This window comes from Camarhynchus parvulus, chromosome 17, assembly GCF_901933205.1.
Source record: "Camarhynchus parvulus chromosome 17, STF_HiC, whole genome shotgun sequence".
In the NCBI taxonomy this organism is placed as follows: Eukaryota; Metazoa; Chordata; class Aves; order Passeriformes; family Thraupidae; genus Camarhynchus; species Camarhynchus parvulus.
The window spans coordinates 3,916,819-3,942,487 of record NC_044587.1 but is presented as its reverse complement, the minus strand read 5'-3'; the positions used below and the strand labels follow the sequence as shown (position 1 = coordinate 3,942,487).

The 25,669-nt window shown below is 45.2% G+C and overlaps 3 protein-coding genes across 8 annotated transcripts in view; 2 read left to right on the top strand and 1 right to left on the bottom strand.

The window, feature by feature from the left end:
* The window catches only part of AK8 (adenylate kinase 8), a 69,088-nt gene extending 48,994 nt beyond the window's left edge, over nt 1-20,094 (bottom strand). For 2 of the 6 annotated variants that reach the window (XM_030961365.1, XM_030961370.1), the window contains exons 1-5: nt 16,579-16,673; nt 14,191-14,275; nt 10,250-10,299; nt 9,447-9,560; nt 3,969-4,037 (exon numbers count right to left, since the gene is read on the bottom strand). In XM_030961365.1, coding sequence (XP_030817225.1) covers nt 3,969-4,037; nt 9,447-9,560; nt 10,250-10,299; nt 14,191-14,275; nt 16,579-16,671 — 411 coding nt within the window. In that variant the 5' untranslated portion in view covers nt 16,672-16,673. Of the gene's footprint in view, nt 1-3,968; nt 4,038-9,446; nt 9,561-10,249; nt 10,300-14,190; nt 14,276-16,119; nt 16,190-16,251; nt 16,316-16,578; nt 16,674-20,066 lie in introns of those variants that run through there. The other 4 variants (XM_030961366.1, XM_030961368.1, XM_030961367.1 and 1 more) reach the window with 4 other exon arrangements.
* Nucleotides 16,806-19,414, top strand: LOC115910861 (sperm acrosome-associated protein 9-like). Its single transcript, XM_030961371.1, has 4 exons — nt 16,806-16,933; nt 17,435-17,596; nt 18,428-18,630; nt 19,131-19,414. The coding sequence occupies exons 2-4, from the start codon at nt 17,453-17,455 to the stop codon at nt 19,294-19,296; spliced, it is 513 nt and encodes a 170-aa protein (XP_030817231.1). The 5' UTR covers nt 16,806-16,933; nt 17,435-17,452; the 3' UTR covers nt 19,297-19,414.
* A 212-nt stretch (nt 20,095-20,306) lies between the features above and the next one.
* LOC115910935 (sperm acrosome-associated protein 9-like) lies at nt 20,307-24,915 on the top strand. The gene is made up of 4 exons (XM_030961509.1): nt 20,307-20,421; nt 22,052-22,213; nt 23,044-23,246; nt 23,676-24,915. Exons 2-4 carry the CDS (start codon nt 22,070-22,072, stop codon nt 24,004-24,006), a joined length of 678 nt encoding a protein of 225 aa, XP_030817369.1. The 5' UTR covers nt 20,307-20,421; nt 22,052-22,069; the 3' UTR covers nt 24,007-24,915.
* Nucleotides 24,916-25,669: the final 754 nt, after the last annotated feature.

Genomic DNA, 25,669 nt, shown 5'->3' with positions numbered 1-25,669 from the left:
AATAGGCAATAAGCAAAAAGTTTGGGGTATTTAGGAAAACAAAGCTCAATAAATAGCTCCCTGCAGAAAATACACTTTAAGGCATTAAACAAATGCAAAACCAACACACATTACAAAAACAGTGAGCATTTTGGAGCTGATTTCCAAAGGTCTCTGAGTTGCAGGGTATCAGTCAGTCCCTAATTAGAATATATTATCCATCTACTTGACACTTCAGTGAAATGTCTATTCCAGCACAGAGCTGCAGCTTTGTTCAGAACAGGTTTATTGATATTCTGCTGCACTGCCTCTCCATACCCCCAGTGGCTCGGTTCTGTTTTATCACACATCAAAAAGGCCGTATGCTCAGGGCACCCCATGCACAGCTCAGAGCTGGAGGTCTGAACAGCTGCAAGTAGTGTGCTATCACAGGAGGGACAAGCTCCAAGCAGATGTCACAGATAAAATAAAAAAAAAAAAGGGAAAAAAAAAAAAAAAAAAAAAAAAGAGTGACAAGGGAGCGTGGCTTGGGAACGCAGCAAGAGGAAGAAGACACAGCAGAGCAAGACCTGACTTAAAATATGCCTATCATGCTTTATGCAAACACTGGTCTTTTTTTGCCCTCCTGACTGTAATTAGCAACTTCACATGATGAATTTGTTTCTTTAAGAAGCCATCTTTTTTTGGTTCTTGATGGCAGTAACCTTCTATCCAGGCATGGGCTGCACCCTATCACACCAAGGTAGGAACAAAGGCTGAAAGTGAGAAATTCCATTGGTCACTGCTCCCTGTGTGCTATCACAAGAGGGACAAGCTCCAAGCAGATGTCACAAGAGGATAAAATAAAAAAAAAAAAAAAAAAAAAAAAAAAAAAAAAAAAAAAGAGTGACAAGGGAGCGTGGCTTGGGAACGCAGCAAGAGGAAGAAGACACAGCAGAGCAAGACCTGACTTAAAATGTGCCTATCATGCTTTATGCAAACACTGGTCTTTTTTTGCCCTCCTGACTGTCATTAAAGTGTAATTAAGAACTTCACATGATGAATTTGTTTCTTTAAGAAGCCATCTTTTTTTGGTTCTTGATAGTAGTAACCTTCTATCCAGGCATGGATTGCACCTTATCACACCAAGGTCGGAATAAAGACTAAAGTGAGAAATCCCATGGTGCCTGCACTCTGTGGTCACTGCTCCCTGTGTGCTGTCACAGAAGGGACAAGCTCCAAGCAGATGTCACAGATAAAATAAAAAAAAGGGGAAAAAAATATAATATCAGTGATGGCTTTGCCAGTATGGATCTAAAATTCTGGAGATTTTCAGAGCATGGCAGACTGAAGAGTGCAGTAGAAATACTGACAACCCAGCTCTTGCAGCCCATCAACATGAGCAGTAAGGATGATGGAAAATGCTCAAACCTTGCCAAATTTCCCATTAGAAAGGAACCTCTTATGGCCCACATTCGTTTTGTCAGTAATGTTTTTAAAAGTTCCATTCTTCTCAGAAAACAGAAAATGAGGTGAACGGGCAGATTCTCTGCCTGGATAAATCTTTGTACCATCACTTTCTTTGCAAGGAGTTTCACAGAGAAAATATCATTACCTTTATCTACCAAGGTAAAACCAAACAGAACCAATCAAGGTAAAACCAAACAGAACCAATCGAGGTAAAACCCAACAGAACCAATCAAGATAAAACCAAAGAGAGCCAATTGAGGTAAAACCAAACAGAGCCATTGTTCTCTTTGCCTTCCCTCTCAAGGGCAGCCACAAAAAAATACCAATCTCAACTCATTCTGCCACTCTTTGTGTGACTCACTGGCCTAAGCTTGGTTTTTAAAGATCCTAACCTTCCAGGAAGGTGGCTCAGCTCCCCCTCAAACACATCCTGAGCAATCTCTCTCCACTCCATGAATTCCCAGCAGTCAGAGGGGCTGCAGCCAAGCTGTGTTAACCCTGCAAGATGGAAATTCTCTGTATCAGCCTCACAAGTGCCAGGCTCTAACATAATGCCTGCAATAAGTTTCCTGTGTGCACTGCAAGACCTCCCCACCTGATCCCTCACAGTCCTGACAAGGTTTGTGTTACAGGAACACATAACACAGGGCCTCAGCAGAGCTGTTGATCAATAAAAATGTTCTCCTTGGAGAATGCCAGTGACATCTATAAACCTGTGAGTGTCAAAACAACGGCGCAAAAAATCCTCTATTCCTACTGTCAGTGGGATGAAAGCTGCACAATTAATGCCAAGGCAATGACACCACAAGGAGAAATAAAACAAACAGCTGGTGGTACTGTGGTCCAACATGCTGCTCCTAATCTGTGAACATTTTTTCAGTGAAAACATGCTGACTCATGTTTTGAAAGAAATGGCATAAATCTGGTCAGTGATGTAAAAACCCTACAGCGTTAATTCTGAGTTACACACAGAAAATATTGCACTTAAAATGGAGAAAATAATTTGTGGTCACTTTGTGTGTATCTATCTATTAATGTGAAGATTTTTAATAACCATCACACCTTTGAAAAACAAATAATGAGTTTTTCCCAAAAGCAGTTGAAACCTCAGCTGGGTTGATTACATCCACTCCATTCCTGCTGAATGTCAGGGAAGCTTCATAAAGGTTTTTTCCCCCCCTGGTTGTGTAAGACACCCAACACTGATTCAGTGCTGCTGGTGACAACAACAGGAACATGAAATGCAGGCAGGACTCTGTGCAGCTGTTGGCATTTTAACCACCTTGTCACCTTACTCATACATGACCTAATACTTAAAATAACTCACTGAGAGATCCATCCCTCATTATTGACAGGAAAACTAAAGCCATGCCAACAATTATAGAAAGCACAGGGGAAAAAAAAGATGGAAAATAAGGTGGATGCAGCCTGTGGAGAGTGATGGATTTTGCTTGTACACTGACAGTAAAACTCAATTTAACAAACACTGGGAAAAGTATCTGCTGAAAACATGTGTTCTTTTAATAAGAAAAAGAGACCTATGTGAAAAAATGAGCATTTTTGAGAGGTTTTAGAGCTCTTGTTATAAAAGAACTAAAAACACCACACAAATGAACAGGACAGTATATCATGTGTGGTTTTAAGCAGGTTCTCCTGCCAGCTGAAGGGCCTAAATCCTGTGTGGATTTATTACAAATAAAAAAATACATTGAGTGCTACCAGATATATAATCTGGAGTGCTAAGTACCTATAATGAGTAAAAATGAAGTAAAATAGTTCAGCTAAAAAGACCTTCAAGGAAAACCAGACAGACCCATATAATTCAAGCACACTGAACAGCAATAAAAAGTTTAATTCTACTTTGCAAATTCAACATTAATAGGTCAATTATAGAGTAAGGTCTGCAGTGTTTTATGAAGAAAAGTTGATACCATTTAGGATTTCTGCAAATACCTTTACTTCTTTCTAAGGATCAAAAAAATCATTGTTTCAGTCTCCCAGATGATGAAACATGGAGCAAGAAACACGGGATGCCACAGATTTGAACACAACTAAACCTAGTCAAGCTAAGAGTGAAAATATTAATTATTACCCAGAAGACAATATATTCAAATGCAGTGTTTCCTAACACAGGGAGAAAAAAGAGACACAACCAGAAATAAAACTGAAATTAGTAACGTTAAGACTCTTTTCCTCAAGAAGAGCCAAAAACCTCAACAATATTGATTTCTATCTATTTTCTGTTTATCTTTTTTGTCCACTCCATCTCTGCCAGTTGCCCCAGGCAATCAACAAAGCTCTGCTTGTTCAGCCTTTGATCATCTCCGTGCTGGAAGATTAGCATATGCATACTCTCATCCTCCCCTTTATCCTGTTAATAAAGCTCCAAACTCCCTCCGCTGATGTTCAAGAAAGCAACTGGCTCGGGAGCCCCGATGATTTGCCCCCATTCCCTGCTCTGCTCAGGACTTGGAATGCTAAACACCAGGCACGAGTTGTGTAAGTGCTTATCCAGCAGCCCTCTGAGGAGCAATTCTTACTTGTTTGATGCAGTCCACGTTTGACAGACGTTCCTGGATCAGATTGGCCCAAAGCGCGTTGGGAATTTTCTAAAGAAAGAACAAAAAAAAAAAAAAACAAAAAAAAAAAAAAAAAAAAGAAAAAAAAAGGCTGAATATTCACAATTGAGTTCAAAAGGAATTTTACCATGCAGGCACTGTTGTGGTTAAAGGTGAAGTGAGATGTCTTCTTGGAAATAAAGAAATAAATAATTCCGTGCGAGTCCCGGGTCATTAACATGAGTTAATGACCAAGAGTTAATAAGGGCACAAAAACCAGTGTTAAAGGGAAGCTGAGCACGGAGCATGAATATCCATGGGGGTTTTGCACACTGACATGGAAGCAGTGCCAAGTTCTGCACACTGACACACACATTGGACACCAGACCTGCAAAGGGATCCAGAAGAACATCACATCCACAAATCATCCTTTTAACCACGAGGATCTGACCCCTGACTGCCCCAGTGACAGAGGGCTCAGCATCAGGGACCTGCCAGCTCTCAGTGACACAAACAGAACCTCAGACACTGAGCAAACAACACAGAGTCTCATTTTCAGGAGGTTTGTTTCATAGCTTCAAGTAGCTCTCATCATCCAAAAGGTTTATTTAAAATATATTTTGCAGTTGAACTTAGTTTATTTTTAAACTCAGGACTGTGAAATGGGATGGAAACTGCATCTGCCAATATTCTCAAAGTGCTGTTTGGTTCTGTGACTGCTGCTTTGCCCATCTCTAGAGATGTTTTGTAAGAAGATATTTGCTATGTGACAAAAGAACAAAGCTCCCATACAGATCAGCACCCCTCAACATTTCTTCCATTTCCTAACAAGAAATCAGCAATACTCTCCTTCTAGTAAGAATTTGCTCCACTATCTTGTTAGTTTAGGCTTTCATTCTATGCTGAACTTGGTTAAACTCCAAGTTAGCCAGTTCAACTCAAAGTCTAACCTTCTGTCCATACAGCTCATGACAGCCATTAATCCTTTCAATAAATGCCTTAGTCATTCTGTCATTATTGGTAAAATGAATACTCATAAAAATGAATACTCAGAATCTGCAATCAGATTCTCTACCTCCCAATTAAAATAAATTATCTTTCACTTAACAATGTGAGCTTGACTCTCTGTTCCCTCTAGTTCCATATCCTGTGGCTTCTCATGGTTTTTTTTCCTAACCCCTTTGAAGGGTATAAACCTAAAAATGAGTATTTCTATATGCTGGGAGAGGTAGATAGGGCAGGAATCAGATACTTCTCTGTATTCAAGATAATATTCCAACATATTTTTCTAATCTACATATTTTTTCCAATCTACGTATTTTTTCCAATCTAATTGCCACTAATTGTTAATAATTAGACAATTGTCTTTTAATAAGACAATTAATTACATTACTGCTCAACTAATCCTGGGACTCATGGCATCTGGAAAAAATATTCTTTGGAGCAACCCCTTTGAACTTCAATTCATACAATGAAAAAATCTGGCTGATGATGTGGGAAGATTTCATAAAATCATCTTTACTAGATGATGAAACAATTTCACAAGGAGTGGTGGGCATGGCACTTCGAAGGAGGGTGCAGAAAGTGCTCCAGCACACACAGCAGAGCCCAGGTGGCCCAGGCAGGCAGGGTTTGCTTTTGTTTGTCTCTTTTGTCCCCAGCTCTCAGCGCCTCTCCTCACATCAGCCAACACTGGGGCAGGTAGCAGAGCAGGAGGGAAGGAAATTGCTGGTTTTGCTGAGAGCCAGCAGGTCCCCAGGGTGCTTTGTCAGAGCCCCCTGCAGCCCCTGTCACCTTGCAAAGGGGCACCACGCTGCTGCCAGGGACAGCCAGGACCTGCCTGCTCCTTTCATGTGTCATGTCAAAGCAGGCTGCTCGCTGCTGGGGGCAGCTCTGCTCTGCCCTGCCAAACCAATTTACACCAAATTTATCCTCCCTTCTCTCCGTGCAGTGGTGTTCTCACTGCTGCCTTTGGAGTGGGGCTTGCTGCACAAAAAACAGCCAAGGACACACATTCAGGTATTTCAGTGTTTGAGCTCCTTCTGCTCTCTGTGGCTCCATTCCAGTCTCATTTCCTGGGCAGTTTTTTCCCCCCACTGAGCAGTGGCCTACAAAATCATTTTCAATAGGCTGCTTGCAGAATGGCTAATTATTCCTCTAGAAATCAGGATATCTGGTATATATCAGGCAGCCCATTTATAATTTATCTGTCATAAACACATAAATATATGGTGAGGCTGGGAGATGGGACTGCACTTCCCAGAAATCTGCAATAATGGGCAGTGACACACATTTGGTGACAGCCAAAGAACACCTTACCCACAGAGCTGTCCCAACATTCAGAGCAGGTAAAGGAAAAACTGCTGTGGGATTTTGGTCAGGTTCAGAACACTTTTCTACCCATGCTGGTTTAATCACTATTTCCATATTTGCTGAAAAACTGTACCCACTCGTGATTAATTTTAAATATTCCATGTTATTTCAGGAATATCATACTTCAATTTCCATGCCTGGTCTACTCAGAGTTATACTTCATTCCCTTTTCATAAAATTCCCACACTTTTTTTTGTAGGGAAGCTTTTTCAATAGACATTTTTCTTGGAAGTTTTGGATATATTTGCTCTGAAAACAGCCTCAGCTAAAATTTTCTGGCTTCTCCAAACTGGCACCTTGGAGAGAACAGCAATCATGTTTGAAGAAATTTTCTTTAGGATCCTGAGTATCATGAATGTTGAGATTTAGCTTGTTCAGATGAATACACATGAAAGGCTGGTCTTTTTTGGTTATACAAACCTGTAACATTTTCTTTTTGTTCCCTCAGAGTGGCTTACCCTGGAATAGATTGGAATGCTGACCATGCACAGTTAAGGATGCCTTGGATTTATTTTTCTCTTCTATTTTATTTCTTTTTAAAAAGCACAGGGACGTGACACAACTCTGGAGCAGTTTGAAGTTATTAGGTATTATGCAAACACCTTAACTGCAATTTAGTGTAGCATTAAGAGCACACCCATCCCACAAAACCCACAATTACCACAGTTGTTTCAACTTCTTATTTTATCCAGTTAACAGGAAAAGTGAAACATGCAATAGCTCATCATTAGACTTCACTATAGGAAAAACCTGAAGATGCTTCCTATTAACATTATAATAACTAGAGATGAGGGAATAATTTGCAATGATTTATCCAAAAAATGTAGCCTCTTTTTCTGTTCATGGAATATTTATTGGTAGCTTGTGGTTCTTCAATTTACTGAATATTCAAAAATATCTGACTTCTTTTTGGAGTATTTTTACATGCAGAATGATCACATTTTGCTTTGAACACTGAGTATTTAAAATTCACTACCTGAGCTGTGCTCATTAGTAAGTGGCCAGGTATGTGTGGGTGAATGATTGCTTGTCCAACTTGAAAAATGGAGTTTCAGAGAGCAAGAAGGGATTTTAAAAGTGCCTTGCATGGCTCCCTGTGCCAGGAAAACCCAAATGCTTTAATGGGTGAACACAGAAGAGATGAAAGCTTGGCTGAAGGTAGGTAAAATGAGTAGGTAAAATATGTGAACAAACATTTGCAGAGCTTTTTGCAGCATTTGCCCAGATCCAGTGACATTGGCCAAGAGACCTCAAACTGCCTGAGCTCTGCTCTGGGGTTAACGCAGCCACAGCAGCCTTAGGAGTGAGAAACAACATTAAATTGTGTTTATGATCTTCACACCAGACTCTCCAAAAACCACAGCCTTAGCTCCTGCTTTTCCTCTTCATTTTTTAAATTGCTTTGGCCAGGACTACAACTTTTTAATGCCCTGGTTATATCCAAACTCATATAAAAGCTCTTGTTCTGTTCCTGAACATTCATCCCAACCTAGATGAACCCAGGAGCTCCCTCCTAATCCTAGGAGTTACATTCAAAGAAACAAACTCACATAAAAGAACAAAATTATTTAGTGAAAACCTCCTCCTAGGGTCTAAAAATCAAATCCAAAGGCAAATTGCACAGTGCTGAACCACCAGCAGCTTCTGCTCTGCAGGCCCTCCTCACTACCTGATTAGCCTTGACATTTTTGACTTTCATCTTCCACACCATCCATCTTTTTAAATCAAATAAGCCCAAAAGGACACCCTTGAAAGTGCATCTGTATAGTCTGAAATATGTTAATAATTACAGTAATTAAACCAAAGGGAATTTTTGTTTTAAATTCTCCCCCTCCAAGTATAAATTTATGAACCTATCAAAACAATCTTTAATAATTAGAACTAAGATTTCAAAGTACATATCCTCAGTAAGAATAATTCCATATCACCCCAGCCAAATGCAAACATTTTTTCCAGGGAGTTCAGTGAACTCTTTGCTCTCAGATCTTGAAGTGTGCTACTTGAGGCATCTCCAAACTTCATTCATTAATCCAGTATTTTATTCCATTTTATAAACACTACCCTATTTTAGCCTAATTTTCTAAGGAAAAAGCCCTAATCTGTGTATCACACTGTCTGCCATCTCAGTAAATTACAAATCTGTTGGCCAATTCCAACTCTAAACGGGATTTAGCAGAGGTGTAGAATTCCTACAGATAGGAAATTGCTTAAATTTTTATGAAAATGGGTGATAAGGGACAAAGTATAAACTCAAACTAGTAGACTTGTTAGAGAAAGTCCCAAAAAAAAGACTTCTTCCAGTTATTTCTCATGGAATATCTTGACACTGGAGAAAGGAATCAGATGTTTCCCTGTTTTTCCAATCTGTCACTAATTTTTAATAATAAGCCAAATAATTACATTACTGATCAACTAATCCTGGGAGTCATGACAGCTGGAAAAAATGTTCTTTGAACATCAATTAGGGTGCCCATAATTAATGGATTTAAAAATATGCCTGGAGCCACTCAGGTGCACAGAATTAGGGAAAATTCAACAATCTGAGTCAGCTGCTCCTGCCTCAGCTTGAGAGCTTCCAGGGCTGTCAGGAGCTGACTGGATTGTCATCCTCCTTTTGAGTTAATGCACCAAGTAAGTTATTTGTGTCATGCTACAGAGAAATCAAGCATGCACAACTAAGTAGCACTGTCAGATCAAAAAAAAGTTCTTTGTGTACATATTTTCCAGAGCATTTTGTACCAAAGGAGACCTCAGAGATTAATGCTTATTTTATTGAGATTATCAAACATGCCCAGATAGAAGACACTGTGTTTAATAATAGAATGGAGCTTTTCTAGACTGGATTGTGCATTCCTGGATTTTTCCCAGTTCTGCTGTTGTTCCAAGGTTGGTATTTTCGAGAGTTCCTTTACTTTTCATTGCCTCCCTCTCCTGCCCCTGCTCTGAGTCCTGACACACCAATGTACAGCACAGAGAGAAGAGAATCTTTACTCTCATCTGCTCAACTCAGCAGTGGAAATCCTGGGAATGCCACATAATTCCTGTTCTGTGACATGAGAACAACTGGTATTATATTCTCTTACACACCTGGTTTCTTTCTTTATATGCCTTTGCTTCCTCTGTCTGCCTTAATGCTTCCTTGAATAACAAAGTCTCCTGAGAGACACGTATGGCATTGAAATGTTTACAAAGCCACATTGCCTGAGGGGAGAAAAAAAATACAGGTTGAAATATTTGGAAAGAAAATGAAGCTTTTTTTTTTTTTTCAGAAGGCTGCAGAAAGACAGAGTTTTCCTTAGCCATACATTGAAGTATTCAGACATATATAAGCAACTTTAAGTAGTTTCTTATATAGATGTTCAAGAGTATCCAGCTTTGAATAACGACTTTTTCATCTCCTGCACCTTAACACAGAATTTAAAGAAGGAAATATTCTTCCTACCATGCCCTCACCAGCATCACCTGCCGTTTCTGAGGTTCAAATGCAACTCTGACCTTTGCATTTAACAGTGCCAGTGGACATGAGATAACTGACCATGCAAATGGAGCAATTCACAGCAAGGGAACACCACAAATGTGTAATTAACTTACTTCTCCCAGGCTAATTAGTCCTGTTAAAAGGCTGGGGAAACAAGCAGGCAGAATTCTGTTGCATTCCAGTAGTTTCACTCCCTGGGTTCTTACAGACCCCACTTGAAAATATCTATTTAATCTGTGGTGTAACACCCAGGTGTATCCCTCAGGAATGAGACACTTTAATTTGTCTTGTGCTCATCCATCACTTGGATAAATCTCAAAATTCTTTTCCCAGAGTAAAATTCTCCAAAATGCTGAGTAGAAAGTAAGAGAGTGAGTGGGAAGTGCTACAACACTGAGGGTGAGGTACTCACAACTGTAGTTTTCCCAGAAGCAGGTGGACCAAGGACACAAATTCTTGGAGCTGTGGAACAAGGATATGCAAATGTTAAGGTGCAGAACAGCAAAAATCCCCTCCAGTTTCCCACTCTTGTATTGCATAATATCAATGTAGCCTGCATGAGACAATTATTTCAGCTGGAAAGCTGCCTCAGTGGAGATTTCAGGATTGGGTTCCACTGGGAAAAAAGGGGGGAACAGAAAATCAGTGCCACCTGGGTCCTCCTTTAATCTCCATGGTCAATGAGATTAACACTCTAACCATGCCACATGGAGAGATAGAGGAGATATGTATATCTCAATCCATCGAAACACGGAGAGTTTAGTGGGTGAACCATAAGGTACAAACATTTCCTCACCTGAGCTTGACTTTTATTCCTGAAACATTGATTCAGAACTAACACATTTTGTGCTGAAAAAATATTTCAGTTTTTAGTTTCACCTAAATAGGTTGTGTCAGGGCTCAGAGAAAATTTAGATACTGCAGAATGAAGGAATCCCTCACTATGCTTTTTGACAGCAGCCTTCAATTTTTCTAGTCACCATTTAAAGTAATTTTCCTCATTTCTGTTTCTTGTGTTTCTCTGCTGCATGTCCCTCTCCTTTCCCTGAGGGGGCAAGGTGCAAAAACAGCATCCCAGTTCTGAGGAATTCTTAATCCAGTGCACACACACAGCACAATGGGCATTACTGCCCTGAGCTTTGTTGGGAATGGATTAGAGGCAAGACAAACAGGAGAAAATGGAGTCGCTCTTAGGAAAGTATTTGGAACTTTTTCCACAAATACACTTTGGGCTGCAATCCCTTGAACTGTCATTTTATATTAACAGCTTTGATGTTTCTTCCCCCTGCACCACAGGGGGAAAAAAATCCCCAAATCAGAGTCTGTGCAGGAGGGGCTGGTTAGTATTTATTGGGAGTAACATAGGTCAGAGGGAAGGGGGGATCCACTCACCCAAAAACCTCCTCAGCTCTCAATAACCAAGGGAGATCGTGTCTGATGGGAGCAGACAGGCAAGGATGTGAAATGTATTTTCATGAGGCCTTCCATGCACTTAACAGTTATTGGGCAGGTGCAATTTTTAAACATACATGAAACCCAAATTACAGATTCATCTTTACAAAGTTATCTGACTCGGAAGGTTTAAGAACAACTCCCCCCTTATTGGTTCTTGCAAGTGCAACAGAACTAGTACACAATGTAGAAAAATACTTTAAAAGGATACATCAGCTGTTTTTATCACCTAATTTCTTTCAAATGTAATGTGATTAAATCCTAGGGTTTTTTTAAAATCTAACACCTTGAAACTCCAGCCCGGTACTTAGGAATTATTTATAAACAGCGTCATAAAAGAGTGCTTGGGTGCCAACACTAATCAACTTCTTCAAACCACTTCAAAGAAAATCAAAAAACCTTTCCATCCACAGATCCTTTTGAGGTTTAACTAGGAGCATGATTTAAAATTCACAAGAAAGCCCTTAGGTATTGAAGCTTTAATACACAGCTTTCTTGGACAAACGTTTGATAAAAAACGAAACATACCATTATATACACCATCTCATGCTTTAATATTGCCCAGGGCTACTGTAAATGCTCACTTTGTACTAAATCTGGTTTGCTCTCTGCTTAGTGGCTGGCAGCAGATGGGGCAGTGTAATTCACTGATTTACTCATTTGCACACTTGTAGGACTCCTCTAAAGCCTTCTCCCCAAACATATGACACAGGGGCACCGCCAGGACACCACTGGGTGTAATGTTTAACCCCTCCAAGCAACAAATAGTCACTATTTAATACTGCAGCTCCAAAGCAGCAGCTACATGAAGGCAGGAAATTCTGGGAAGTGCCTTTTTCTTCGGTAAAAAATCATATTTAATTCTGTATTTAGTCTGATGAGATGTTATGGGATTTACTCGTCCAAGTAAAGCAAGTTTTAACATTCAACAACAATTTCAGCAACAACAAATTACTCCTTTTGTTGGGTGTAAATTTGGGTTCCTATTCCTAAATATGGGCTCCTATTCGAATCCTGGAATAACACAAAACAACAGCTGGACTCACAGAGTTCCATTTAAATCCAAAAGATTCTATGAATAATGTTAATACAACAAAATTCGCTTAACTTGTAAGTGAAATCCTTTGTCAAAGAGGAGAAGCACAGGGTACATACTGAACATTCAGGCAGAACTTTTTTACATTCCTTCAGAGGTTTGAGTGTAAAGGAGGAGCTCACAGAAATGCCACCCAGACCCTGAAAGCCTTTTTCATTAGCACAAACCAAGATACCATGTAGGAAACTTGCATTTTTTCAATATGAAAGAATTATCAGTCTTTATGTGGCCCTTGAAGATTTTAGAAGGAACACATGAAAGAACAATAGCACAGAGCCCTAAGCACAAACACTTTGCCACACATTTGACCTACAAGAGTTTCGAGGCAGTTGTAAGTTATAATCACCATTAGACTTGTTTATATTTTTAAAAGTACTTTGGATCCTATTATTAATTAAAAAGGGTTTCTAACTTCACACCTGGGATAGATGCAATGCTTCTTTTCCACACATCTCTGTTTGAAATTTTCTCTAGGGCTAAAACTGTCTAGGCAAGGCAAGATCATGAAAATTCATCACTTTACTGATGGCTCTAATAAGGTGTTTTTTCTTCTAAATAGTCAGCACCTTCCACCATGATCAAAAAGTAAAATCAACTCTGCTACACATTTCTGTTACATTATTTTCCATATAATTTATTCTTAAAACAACATTAAGGCTTTAATTTTAATTGGAGTTCCTCTCCTTCCTTAAGAGGGTTTCCAGACCAAAATCAGACAACATTTCCCCCTTGACAAACAACTGCTGCAATTCTGTCTTTAGCCTCTAAGTACTGAAGTCATGAGATGGAAACCTGCCTAATTCTGTTAAAATAATACTGTGGGGCTGCAGGACAAATGTTAGCACAATGTGAAGAAATTTTATCAGCCTTCTATCAAACTGCATGAAATTCTTACACATATTTTCCATGGGTCTGCAAACCAGATGGATTATTCAGGCTGCCTGCACCAGAAAAGGCTGGGCACAATTTGCAGGATTTGATCTTTTTTTTCCTTTAACATATTTAGCAGCATTTCAATCACCATCCATCTGATCAGCAGCACTAAGAGCTCACAGCACCTCCAGTGATAATGATTCCATTGATGCTGCAGCACAACTTTCATAATGGTTTACTCTGGTTTTAAAGAAACATCAAAGCTCCACGACACCAGCTCTCCCTGACAGCTCACGCAGAACAAAAATTACAGTTCACTTGTGCATATCCAAACATAATCTGCCTAAGGGTGAACAGTTTGTAAATCAAATAATTTGATTGAGGGTACATGCTTTTATTGTGCAGAATACAGACTTCCCATTCCATTTACCAGGTTTTGTTCCACAGAGGAGCAGACACACTCACTGTTCCTTCAGCTGAGATGCCACTGAGCTGTGGAACTCATTAACAGCAGAGAGTAACAAACTAATCAACAAGCAGAGAATCTGCCAGCCCAGGTAGAATAGGAGCCCAAATTTACACCTGACAAAAGGAGTAATTAGCGAGCTTAAAGACAACAGGAAATATCAGATGGGGCACAGAAGGCATTAATAATTGATACACCAGAACTCTTTGTTATTCCCTTAGAGGGTTTCATTGTTAGAACTGTTAAAGTGCATTTCTTATTAGATTACCCACTAAAAAAAGAAATTAAAAGCATCTTGCCTATAAGTATTCCAAAATGCTCACTTTTTTTGTTTTGTTTTGTTTCCCCCCTCCCCAAGACTCAGCCTGAAAAGTTTGATCCATCGCCTGCCAACAGCAGCACAGCTCCCAACAGCTGTTTACAAATCAGGAGCTGAACTATTTCTGGTGTCTCCATTTCCACTTACCATCATCATTGTTTTGCTTTAAGTGGTTTATCATGAACTCAATGGGATCATCTGGCTTATGAATTAATAGCTCTTCAAGCATGTTCTGGAAATAAATAGGACAAAGTCAGAGGAAAATTGAACACGGCTCTGCAGTCGTGATATCTTGCATTTTTACAGCAAGATCCTAAACAGCTTATAAATGCTTATTTGTTTTCTTTCACAGACAGAATTGAGACTTTGGAACCTATTTTAGATGCTGAACAACTGATGAGGGTCAGAAAACTGCCAGTAAAAAAAAAAACCCAACCTATTTGTGTTGGCTTATTTATGGTGCATATGGACACCAGAAAGGTTTGGCTCGAGCAGCCTGGGGTTGAAAATGGTTGAGGCAGCACTGACATAAAAATCATGCAAAGAGTTTGAAAACCAGAGTTAACTTGAATTTGTGTCTCTGCAGGGCAAGAGGAGCCTCCTCTAGCACATTCCCACAAGTTTCTAAATAGCACAGAGGAGTGCAGAACGGACAAGAGCTGTGGAAAACAAAACCCACAGAAATGGCACATTTCACACCTGTACCAGCCTTGGCTCCTGCAGGAAAAGGAATGGGGAGAAGGGGGGGGTAAAAAGGCAAAAAAAAAAGGCTTAAAGCATTGCCTTGGATGTCTGTTTTGGAGCCCATTTTCATGTTGAACCTTTGTGGTTACACAGAGCCTTGTTCCAGCTCCCACCCATAGCAGTGGGGAGCTTGCACTGGTTTCAGGGAGAATTTGGGCTTTACAGGCAGAGAAAAAGAAAAACCCTGAGAAATCCACACATTTCCCAGCAAGACATTTCAGCCCAGCCAAGAGGCCTGTAATTAAAACTGAACATCAAACAGAACTAACGCTCTAATTTAGACAAGCTGCAGAAATGCTCGCGCTGGAAGAGACATTTCTGAACAGCAGTCATAACACTTTTATATCTGCAACTAAATTCCATAAAGTCCATCTAGTCCATAAAATTTTATATCCTCACCAGCTGTCTGTCTCTTATTAGAGTGGCCTATTTTCCTTTTCTACTTCATCCACTTCATTAGAATAATTAAAACACTCAATTTTGTTTATAAACTGGTGATCGTGCAAGTCCTGATGCACCAAGGTCTGGGTAACAGAGCATAAATGATTAAATTTCTATTTTTATTGAAAGCTCATTTAAAAATTATTACTTTCCAGCAATATTTATTTCAACTACACAATCTGGATTCTTCACTACACTTACCAGCATCTGTATAAATAACAAACCTAAGAAAATCTGGGTTTATTATAATTAAAAAATGTTCAGGCTGACAGTGATTGGCACTGGTAAAGTTTCTTACCCAAACCCTTATATTTATCCAATTCTGCGAAACTCAGTTTAATTTCACATGAGTTGACCTGTTAATCTCTGGGGGAGGTTCATATTTTGGGTCTCATGTAGTTTCTACTTCTGTGTTTTGTAAATGCTTTACCACAACAATTTCAAGTTGTGTTCGTGTCATTATTTTGCTCCAACACAACTAAAGCACAAGAATACCACCCTGAGTAAATCCCACAAACATTTTATGTAATGAGTCCCTGCAGCTGCATTCGATGACTTGTGGCTTGCAAAACACAGTACCTCGTTCAAAAAAACAAAAAACCAAAAAAACCAAAACACATCAAAACACAAATATTATGCTGCAGTAGTCATAATAAACAAAGAACAAAAAGAGCACCAAAAGAAAAACAGGAAAGGAAACAAACATGTGCGTGCATTTGAGTGAGCTCTGAGCAAGTGAAAATTACTTTTTAGCAGAGTTAAGAGCAGCACACAGGGGAATGCTCTCCAGCAAGTTCTCCTGTCAGAACAGCACCAGGATTTTTAGTCCTGCCCACAAAGCTCCCCATGCCCTACGCAAGGGCTTTTCCCGAACTCCAGAACCAAACCCACCCATCTCTTCAGCAGGGGAAACACCCCCGACAGGTACCGAAATCACAGCGACGCCACAAGCGCACTTTTCCCGCTTCATTTCTGACACCTCGGTGAAGAGGCACAACAGGAACACAAGGGGAAGGGTTTTACCCGGGGGATGAGCAGCAGACAGGGACAGCCCCGACTCAGCCCCGCAGAACCTTCCCCACGTCCTCCCTTCCTTCCTCCTCCTCCTCCTCCTCCTCCTCCCCTCCCCGTCCTGCCCCGCCTTCCACCGACTCCTTCCTTCCACGGGCTGCCACTTTCTGCCGCAAATCAAATTACACCTCTGAGGCGCAGCAACTGCCAATTAAAATAATTAATTGGGAGAGCCCACGGCCGCGTCCCGCAGGCGGACACCCACCCACCACCTCGCACAGGATCCCGCCCCGCTGCCCCTCCCCGCCTCCCCCGGCCCCGCCCGGGCTCCCCGTTCACCTGCAGGAGCTGGAAGAGCCCCCGCTCCTCCGCGTAGGCGCCCGCGGGCGGCGGCCACGGCCGGGCCGCGTCCTCCGTGGCCGCCTCCGCCATGGCCGCCCTGGCAACGCGACGCGTTGCTAACGGGGACGTCATCACCGCGCGACGGAATGCGGCCTATCCCCACACTGGGGCGTGGCCACACCCGCGCTTACAGTAAAGGGAATGGGGAAACGTCATCGAACGGCGACGGTTGCCATGGAGACGGCGGCGCGGTGGGGCCGAGGCCCCGCGGCCCGCGCTGTCCGCCCGCTCCTCCCGCCCGGCCCGGCCCCTCCCGGGAGCTGCCGCACCAACACCGCCCCAACACCGGCCGGTAGGAGCCGCAGGGCCGCCGGGGGCGGGAGCGGGGCGCCCACAGCCGCACCAACGGCCCGGGGGGTCCGGCGGGCCGGGCCGCGGGCGAGGCCGCCCCGGGAGATTCGCATCTTTCCGCGGGGAATCCGCTCCGTGATGAGGGGCGGCGGGAGGGCCCGGCCGGCCCCAGGGAGCGGGAGAGCTGGGGAGGCGCTGGGGCGAGGATTCGCAGCCGGGAGAGAAGGGCCTGGGGCTGCCCCGGCCCCACTGTGGCTCAGGCACGGCCGCACTGTCTGTGACATCACATTGGCACCGCTCCCCTCGGCGCTCGGCCGCACCATTCCCAAGGCACTGACTGACTGCTGGGGCTCCGGGGCGGCAGGGCTTCGGCACAACAGATCTCCACTTTTTCCTTTTTTTTTTGGTAAATTTTCCACCAACTTACACAATTCCAACTAAAGCGAGATGTAGAATTGCATCTTTCTAAAATGCAGCTTCCTGTCTCTCCTTTTCCATGCAGACCCAGCAATAAGTAAACATGAATGAGGTGGTGGAGACCCTGAAGAAGATCGAGGAGAAGTACAAGCTCTTCCAGCAGCAGCAGTTCACCTTCATCAGAGCCCTGGAGCGCACGCGGGAGGAAGCCCATGACATGATCAGACCTGTGTCATCCATTGTCCAGGTACAAAGCCCTCAGCACCAAGAGCTCCCTGCCGTGGCCACAGGGACAGCACGGGGCTGGAGGGCTCCTGGGGCTGCACAAAGGTTTCTCCTGGAGGGAAGATGGACAAGAAGTGCCAAGCAGGAAGGTTGGTGTGTGACGGAAGGGGTGGGGAGAGATCACCTGTGTGGGGCCTGCCGTGATCTCGGCAGGAATCTCAAGGCTGAGCAGCACTTTGTGCTGTAGCTGGGCACTGCTGGGGCCCAGCCAGAAGCACAGGCTACAGGAAAACAGTGAGAGCAAGGCTCCTTCCCCAGGCACACATGGAATCTGTAATGCTCAGCCTGTGGGAAGCAGCGTGCCTGGCTCTTCCCCCTGGTATTGGTGCTGCTGTATCTTTCTGTAGTGCTTATTAAAAATAATGGCTGTGTTACACAGGGAGGATGATGGATTGAGGGCTGAGAGTCCCACGTGGGCAAGGGCCTTGCTGGGCTGCTAAGTGAATTGGCTGGGAATTTTTATAGCAGGCTGTACAGAAAAGTACAACTTAGACCACCTGGAGACAGAGGGGGAAGAAAAATCTAAATCAAATCAGAATTGTGGATTTGAGACAGCAGAACTCGGGCCCAAAAGCCAGATGGATGCCAAAGGCAGAGTGAAGGCCAGGCTGCTGTCAGGAGTGGGGCACACAATGGGCTGCTTGTCCTTTCCAAGGGCTGCCTCTCCCTGACAGCAGAAGGGCTTTGCTCATTGCCTTGAAGAGGATTGTGGCAGACATTGCACTGAGCCATTTTTTGCCATTGAGATGTTCCCATTCTGCCGTTTTCAGCAGCACATTTTCCTCCTGTGCAGGTGCAGTGCTACAAGGACCACCACTGCTACAACTCCACAGACAGGCGCATCCTCAACATGTTCGTGTCCCTGTGCAACGAGCTGCGCTGCCTGTGCCAGAGGATGGAGACGGTGCACGCTGGGGACAGCGTCACCAACGGCCTTTTGGAGAAGTGCAAATTGCTCCTGAACGACAGCAACGACCTCACTGCCCTTCGAGCCACGTAGGTGCCTCCCCAGCCCAGCCCAGCCCAGCCCCTGGCCTTTGCCTGTCGCTGCTGGGGCTGGCACTGCACATTCCCCCCTGGCTTCTGTCCCAGCCCTTGCTGGCTGTAGGGAGGGTACAAGGCGCTGCCCAGCTGCCTGTGCCAGTGTCCTGCACACAGAGTGCTGCTCTGTTTGTCCATCCTCTCTTGGGTGCATGGCAGGGCAGGGGAGCACCCTGAGGCCCCTGCAGTGCTCAGGCAGCTTCCTGCTCCTTCCTGCTGCTGCTGCTGCTCTGCACTTGGCCAGTTTCTGCAGGGCAGTCTGTGTGTCCTGTCCAGGACTCCAGAGCTGTACCAGGGTGGTTTTTGGCAGGACTCCTCAATCCGTGTACAATTCCATCCTTGCTTTTGGGGAATGGCTGCCTGTGCACTGCTGCTCTCCCTGGGGCTCTCAGCGTGGCTCCCAGGGCTCTTTGTTTCCCTCTGTCCTGTGCCAATTGTTTCCCTGTGTCCCACAGGTACCCCCACAGAGTTGTGAACTTCCTGAGCATAGAGGAAGCGAAGCATCGCTATGGAGGGGTGGTGAGCGTGCTGCCCATCGTCCTGGACAGCATGAGGGACTGGGTCACACACTCCAAGAGGTACCTGATCCCCAATGTGAGTCATGCACCTGCCATGGCCTAGAAGCACAGATCCCCTTCCCAAACAGCCCCTGCTGGGCACTGGGCAGCTCAGACCTGCAATAGTAACAAAAAGACTGTGCTGTTATTGCAGGAGAACCAGTGCCAGAGGTGCAAGTATGAAGACCCACGCTTGGGAAAGAAAGCTCCCTGGATCCCACCAGGGAACACCTCTTGTTAAAGGATCAAAGCTCCTGCATCGTCTGCTCAGCACCTTTAAATACCTGGCTGATCTAATACAGTGCAATCAACATGAGAGAGCCGTCCTGAGCCCACTTTCTGCAGCCAGCCCGGGACACAAGCATTGCCTCTCCCTGGCTGATATTTGCACTCTGCTCCTCTCATCCCCACAGAAGCAGCTGCAGCTCCAGCTGCTCCCTGGGGCCAGCACTGCAAGCAGGGATCAGTCAGGACTCATCAAGCTCTAATCTCTCAGACATGAGTCTTCGACAATCATTTGAAACACGATTTTACATTTTCTCAGCCTTCTTCCTGAGAAACATTCCGTCCCTGCCACAGCCACGGGGTGAAGAAGCTGCCTCGGTGAAGGATGGGATGCAGAGCAGCAAAGGCCTGGCATTATGGATTCAGACACGTCTCTGACACTTAGATTTGTCTCTAAAGCTCCCTCAGCCCCACAGAAACAGTTTGGTTCGCTTGACCACACAATCCCTGTTTACAGGACAAACTTCCCACCCGCCCATCACCTCGCACAGGATCCCGCCCCGCTGCCCCTCCCCGCCTCCCCCGGCCCCGCCCGGGCTCCCCGTTCACCTGCAGGAGCTGGAAGAGCCCCCGCTCCTCCGCGTAGGCGCCCGCGGGCGGCGGCCACGGCCGGGCCGCGTCCTCCGTGGCCGCCTCCGCCATGGCCGCCCCTGGCAACGTGACGCGTTGCTAACGGGGACGTCATCACCGCGCGACGGAATGCGGCCTATCCCCACACTGGGGCGTGGCCACACCCACGCTTACTGTAAAGGGAATGGGGAACGTCATCGAACGGCGACGGTTGCCATGGAGACGGCGGCGCGGTGGGGCCGAGGGCCCGCGGCCCGCGCTGTCCGCCCGCTCCTCCCGCCCGGCCCGGCCCCTCCCGGGAGCTGCCGCACCAACACCGCCCCAACACCGGCCGGTAGGAGCCGCAGGGCCGCCGGGGGCGGGAGCGGGGCGCCCACAGCCGCACCAACGGCCCGGGGGGTCCGGCGGGCCCGGCCGGCCCCAGGGAGCGGGAGAGCTGGGGAGGCGCTGGGGCGAGGATTCACAGCCGGGAGAGAAGGGCCTGGGGCTGCCCCGGCCCCGCTGTGGCTCAGGCACGGCCGCACTGCCTTCCCACAGCCCGGCAGCGTCTGTGACATCACATTGGCACCGCTCCCCTCGGGGCTCTGCCTCTTTCTGCAGCACCATCACCAAGGCATTATTGACTTACTCCGTGGGGCTCCGGGGCTGCAGGGCTTCGGCACAACTGATCTCTGGTTTTTCCTGCTTTTTACTGTTTTTTCCTTTTTGTGATTGTGAGAAAGGAGCGTCAGTCTTTAAAATTTTAAAGGTTTTATAAGGGGTAAGAGGGACAAACTAATAACAGCACCAGATGCTTGGCAACTGCCAGAGGCATGCCAGTTAATGTAAAATTTCCCTATATACTTTTTCATTACACTGGTCAAATACATTTTATGAAGATTGTACATATTCAAACATTCCTTTGAGTTTTCATATTCTGAGAATTCTTTTTACTTGCTTCAACCCTTGACCTGTCTTCTTAAGGTGTGTGCCATGATGCAGATGAAATGGATGTATTTTATTTCCTCACAAGGGTCCCTGTTCTGTGGTTTGGCAGTTAGTGCCAGCTGAAGGTAAAATCCTTGGTAAAATCAGTGGTAAAATCCTCCTTGCATTCTTAATTTTGATATTTTTTTACCTGGTTCTTTTCAATGTTATCATACAGATAAGATACTCCACAAGTACATTAAATCAACATTAGCCATTTCACAAAATTATCTGACTCATTCTCACCATTGTCAGACAGTTACAAAAATAAAAGCATTAGCGACTTCTGCAACAGTTAATGTTATAATGCACAGCACATTATCTCTGTTTGAATATTTTGCAAGAGCCTAAATTATAATATATTTATCACACTAAAATATATAATCTACACAGGGATTGGGTATTGACCATAAAAGGATGACATACTATACAACATTAAAAAGGGTGATTACAAACTATACTATATCAAAATAATTGCAAAAGCCAATGATTGCACAGTTATTTATAAGTTTTCCATTAACCTACACTGTCATGGACATATTTTATGAAAAATCCTTTTGCTAGGATCTTTTCTCCTGGAAAGCTGAGAGGCCTCAGAAATGAAATGTAAACAATTATCTGCTGCTGTGGAATGCAACAGGTGCATCTTTGATTGGTCTCATGTGGTTGTTTTTAATTAATGGCCAATCACAGTCCAGCTGTCTTGGAGTCTCTGATCAGTTACAAGATTTTATTTTCATTCCTTCCTTTCCTTGCTAACCTTCTGATGAAACCCTTTCTTCTATTCTTTAGTAGAATTTTAATATATCATTTTCTTTTAATAGAATATTTATATAATAAAAAATCAGCCTTCTGAAACATGGAGTCAAAATTCTCATCTCTTCCCACGTCCTGGGATCCCTGCAAACAGCACCACAGCTACACAACTCCAGCTCAGGTGAGACATAGAATTGCATCATTTTTAAAAAGGAGCTTCCTTTCTCTACTTTTCCATGCAGACCCAGCAATAAGTAAACATGAATGAGGTGGTGGAGACCCTGAAGAAGATCGAGGAGAAGTACAAGCTCTTCCAGCAGCAGCAGTTCACCTTCATCAGAGCCCTGGAGCGCACGCGGGAGGAAGCCCATGACATGATCAGACCTGTGTCATCCATTGTCCAGGTACAAAGCCCTCAGCACCAAGAGCTCCCTGCCGTGGCCACAGGGACAGCACGGGGCTGGAGGGCTCCTGGGGCTGCACAAAGGTTTCTCCTGGAGGGAAGATGGACAAGAAGTGCCAAGCAGGAAGGTTGGTGTGTGACGGAAGGGGTGGGGAGAGATCACCTGTGTGGGGCCTGCCGTGATCTCGGCAGGAATCTCAAGGCTGAGCAGCACTTTGTGCTGTAGCTGGGCACTGCTGGGGCCCAGCCAGAAGCACAGGCTACAGGAAAACAGTGAGAGCAAGGCTCCTTCCCCAGGCACACATGGAATCTGTAATGCTCAGCCTGTGGGAAGCAGCGTGCCTGGCTCTTCCCCCTGGTATTGGTGCTGCTGTATCTTTCTGTAGTGCTTATTAAAAATAATGGCTGTGTTACACAGGGAGGATGATGGATTGAGGGCTGAGAGTCCCACGTGGGCAAGGGCCTTGCTGGGCTGCTAAGTGAATTGGCTGGGAATTTTTATAGCAGGCTGTACAGAAAAGTAGAACTTAGACCACCTGGAGACAGAGGGGGAAGAAAAATCTAAATCAAATCAGAATTGTGGATTTGAGACAGCAGAACTCGGGCCCAAAAGCCAGATGGATGCCAAAGCAGAGTGCAAGCCAGGCTGCTGTCAGGAGTGGGGCACACAATGGGCTGCTTGTCCTTTCCAAGGGCTGCCTCTCCCTGACAGCAGAAGGGCTTTGCTCATTGCCTTGAAGAGGATTGTGGCAGACATTGCACTGAGCCATTTTTTGCCATTGAGATGTTCCCATTCTGCCGTTTTCAGCAGCACATTTTCCTCCTGTGCAGGTGCAGTGCTACAAGGACCACCACTGCTACAACTCCACAGACAGGCGCATCCTCAACATGTTCGTGTCCCTGTGCAACGAGCTGCGCTGCCTGTGCCAGAGGATGGAGACGGTGCACGCTGGGGACAGCGTCACCAACGGCCTTTTGGAGAAGTGCAAATTGCTCCTGAACGACAGCAACGACCTCACTGCCCTTCGAGCCACGTAGGTGCCTCCCCAGCCCAGCCCAGCCCAGCCCCTGGCCTTTGCCTGTCGCTGCTGGGGCTGGCACTGCACATTTCCCCCTGGCTTCTGTCCCAGCCCCTTGCTGGCTGTAGGGAGGGTACAAGGCGCTGCCCAGCTGCCTGTGCCAGTGTCCTGCACACAGAGTGCTGCTCTGTTTGTCCATCCTCTCTTGGGTGCATGGCAGGGCAGGGGAGCACCCTGAGGCCCCTGCAGTGCTCAGGCAGCTTCCTGCTCCTTCCTGCTGCTGCTGCTGCTCTGCACTTGGCCAGTTTCTGCAGGGCAGTCTGTGTGTCCTGTCCAAGACTCCAGACCTGTGCCAGAGTGGTTTTTGGCAGGACTCCTCAATCCGTGTACAGCTGTCTCTGTGCTTTTGGGGAATGGCTGCAGTTGTTTCCCTGTGTCCCACAGGTACCCCCACGGTGTTGTGAACCACCTGAGCCTGGAGGAAGCGCAGCATCGCTATGGAGGGGTGGTGAGCGTGCTGCCCATCGTCCTGGACAGCATGAGGGACTGGGTCACACACTCCAAGCTGAAAGTCCTCTATATTGTGAGTCCTGGATGTGCCAGGTGCAAGAAGGAGACACCCACTTCCCAAACAGCACCTGAAGCTCTGACCTCCAATAGTAACGAAAATACTGTAAAATTGCAGGAGAAAGATTTCAAGAAATTCCTGGCTGCAAATCAACGCCCGAAAAAAAAGAAAGCTCCCTGGAGGCCACCAGGCAAACACCCCTATTAAAGGATCAGAGCTCCTGCATCATCTACTCACCACCCTTAAGCACCTGGCTGATCTAATACACTGCAATGAACATTTGAGATCCATCCTGAGTCCTCTTTCTGAAGAGCTGCTCTGCAGCCAGCCCGGGACACAAGCATTGCCTCTCCCTGGCTGATATTTGCACTCTGCTCCTCACATCCCCACAGAAACAGCTGCAGCTCCAGCTGCTCCCTGGGGCCAGCAGTGGGAACAGGGAACTCATCAGGTTCTAATCTCTCAGACATGAATCTTGGACAATCATTTGAAACAGGATTTTACATTTTCTCAGCCTTCGTCCTGAGGAACATCCCCTCTCTGCCACAGCCATGGTGTGAAGAAGCTGCCTGTCTGAAGGATGGGATGCAGAGCAGCAAAGGCCTGGCATTATGGATTCAGACACATCTTTGACATTTAGACTTGTCTCTAAAGTTCCCTCAGATCCACAGAAATAATTTGGCTATCTGGACCACAGAATCCCTGTTCACAGCACAGTAAGGAGGTTTCCCATGCCTGCCACTGGCTACAGAGTCCAGTGTTCTTCAGCTGTGCTCTGCTGCAGCCTCCTGCAGTTCCTCACTCCACAGAACATCTCCCCTTGCACCTCCTGACTCCTGTGCTGTCAGAGCTGGAGATGTAAAGGAGAGCAGAGTTCATTTTGCCCTTAGTTTGTGTGTACTGACTACAGCCAAACAAAACACCCCTGTGCTCCTCAGATCCCTACAAAATAAAAGCCATTTCCAGTCCATGTGATCCATGGGACTGTGGTGGGAGCATCATGCTCAGATGGTTCCTGTTCAAACTGTAGACTGAACTGCCTGTGCTGCTTTCCCTGCTTCAAGGCAAGGTTGGCATTACATCAGGCCAGATGTCCCACCTAAGGGACAGGCCCACCATGGCCCTGGGGCTCAAAATATAGAACATGAGGTCAGCACATCTCAGACCCTTCCTAAATAAGTGTCCTCCCTGTGTCTGACTGCTCTTGTCCCCTCCAAATTACCTCCTGCAGGAAGACACTCCTGAATAAACAATTTCCCCTTGCATACCAGGCTCAGTTTGCTGTGAGAAAGCTTTTGCCTTAAAATCACCAGTTTTTGGCAACAAGCAGCTAAAAACAGAAGGAAGAATTAATACAGAGGAGGGGGCATAGGAAGGAATGACAGCTCAGATGAAATGGAAAGTATTTCCAGGAGCATTTTTATTCCTCACATAATCCCACCTTGTTTTGCACTCCTTTCCTTTCCCTTATCCATTTGCACTGCAATGCACCCACCCAGTCTGGAGTAGAGCCCTATTTTTAGGGAGATTTGATCCAACTGAACTGAACCTTGGTGAACTCAAAATGGTCACAGAGCAACTCCTGGTCACTGCTGGGGCCACAGCCAGTGGAATGTCACTGTCACCCTCTCTGGCTTCACTTGAGATCCCTGGTGCAGAGGCAGCTTCAGGCTGAAAAATCCAAGTTGTGGCAGGTGCCCTGTTGTGTTCCATGGTGCAGACAAGTGTCCAGTGACACAGTTGCTGTCTTGGAAAGGTTTTCAGGACAAGCTGCTAAGACTGAATGATGACAAGTGTTGGGGACACAAGAGATGCTATTCCCAGATCTTGTTTCCAACCTTCTTGGCTCTGTGCTATGGTTTAAATTTGA

Bases quoted from the DNA above. Each gene is read 5' to 3' on its own strand.
- LOC115910861 (XM_030961371.1), top strand. From the start codon at position 17,453: ATGAATGAGGTGGTGGAGACCCTGAAGAAGATCGAGGAGAAGTACAAG. The intron at 17,597-18,427 runs GTACAAAGCCCT...CCTCCTGTGCAG, and splicing joins CTGTGTCATCCATTGTCCAG to GTGCAGTGCTACAAGGACCA. The intron at 18,631-19,130 runs GTAGGTGCCTCC...TGTGTCCCACAG, and splicing joins CTCACTGCCCTTCGAGCCAC to GTACCCCCACAGAGTTGTGA.
- LOC115910935 (XM_030961509.1), top strand. From the start codon at position 22,070: ATGAATGAGGTGGTGGAGACCCTGAAGAAGATCGAGGAGAAGTACAAG. The intron at 22,214-23,043 runs GTACAAAGCCCT...CCTCCTGTGCAG, and splicing joins CTGTGTCATCCATTGTCCAG to GTGCAGTGCTACAAGGACCA. The intron at 23,247-23,675 runs GTAGGTGCCTCC...TGTGTCCCACAG, and splicing joins CTCACTGCCCTTCGAGCCAC to GTACCCCCACGGTGTTGTGA.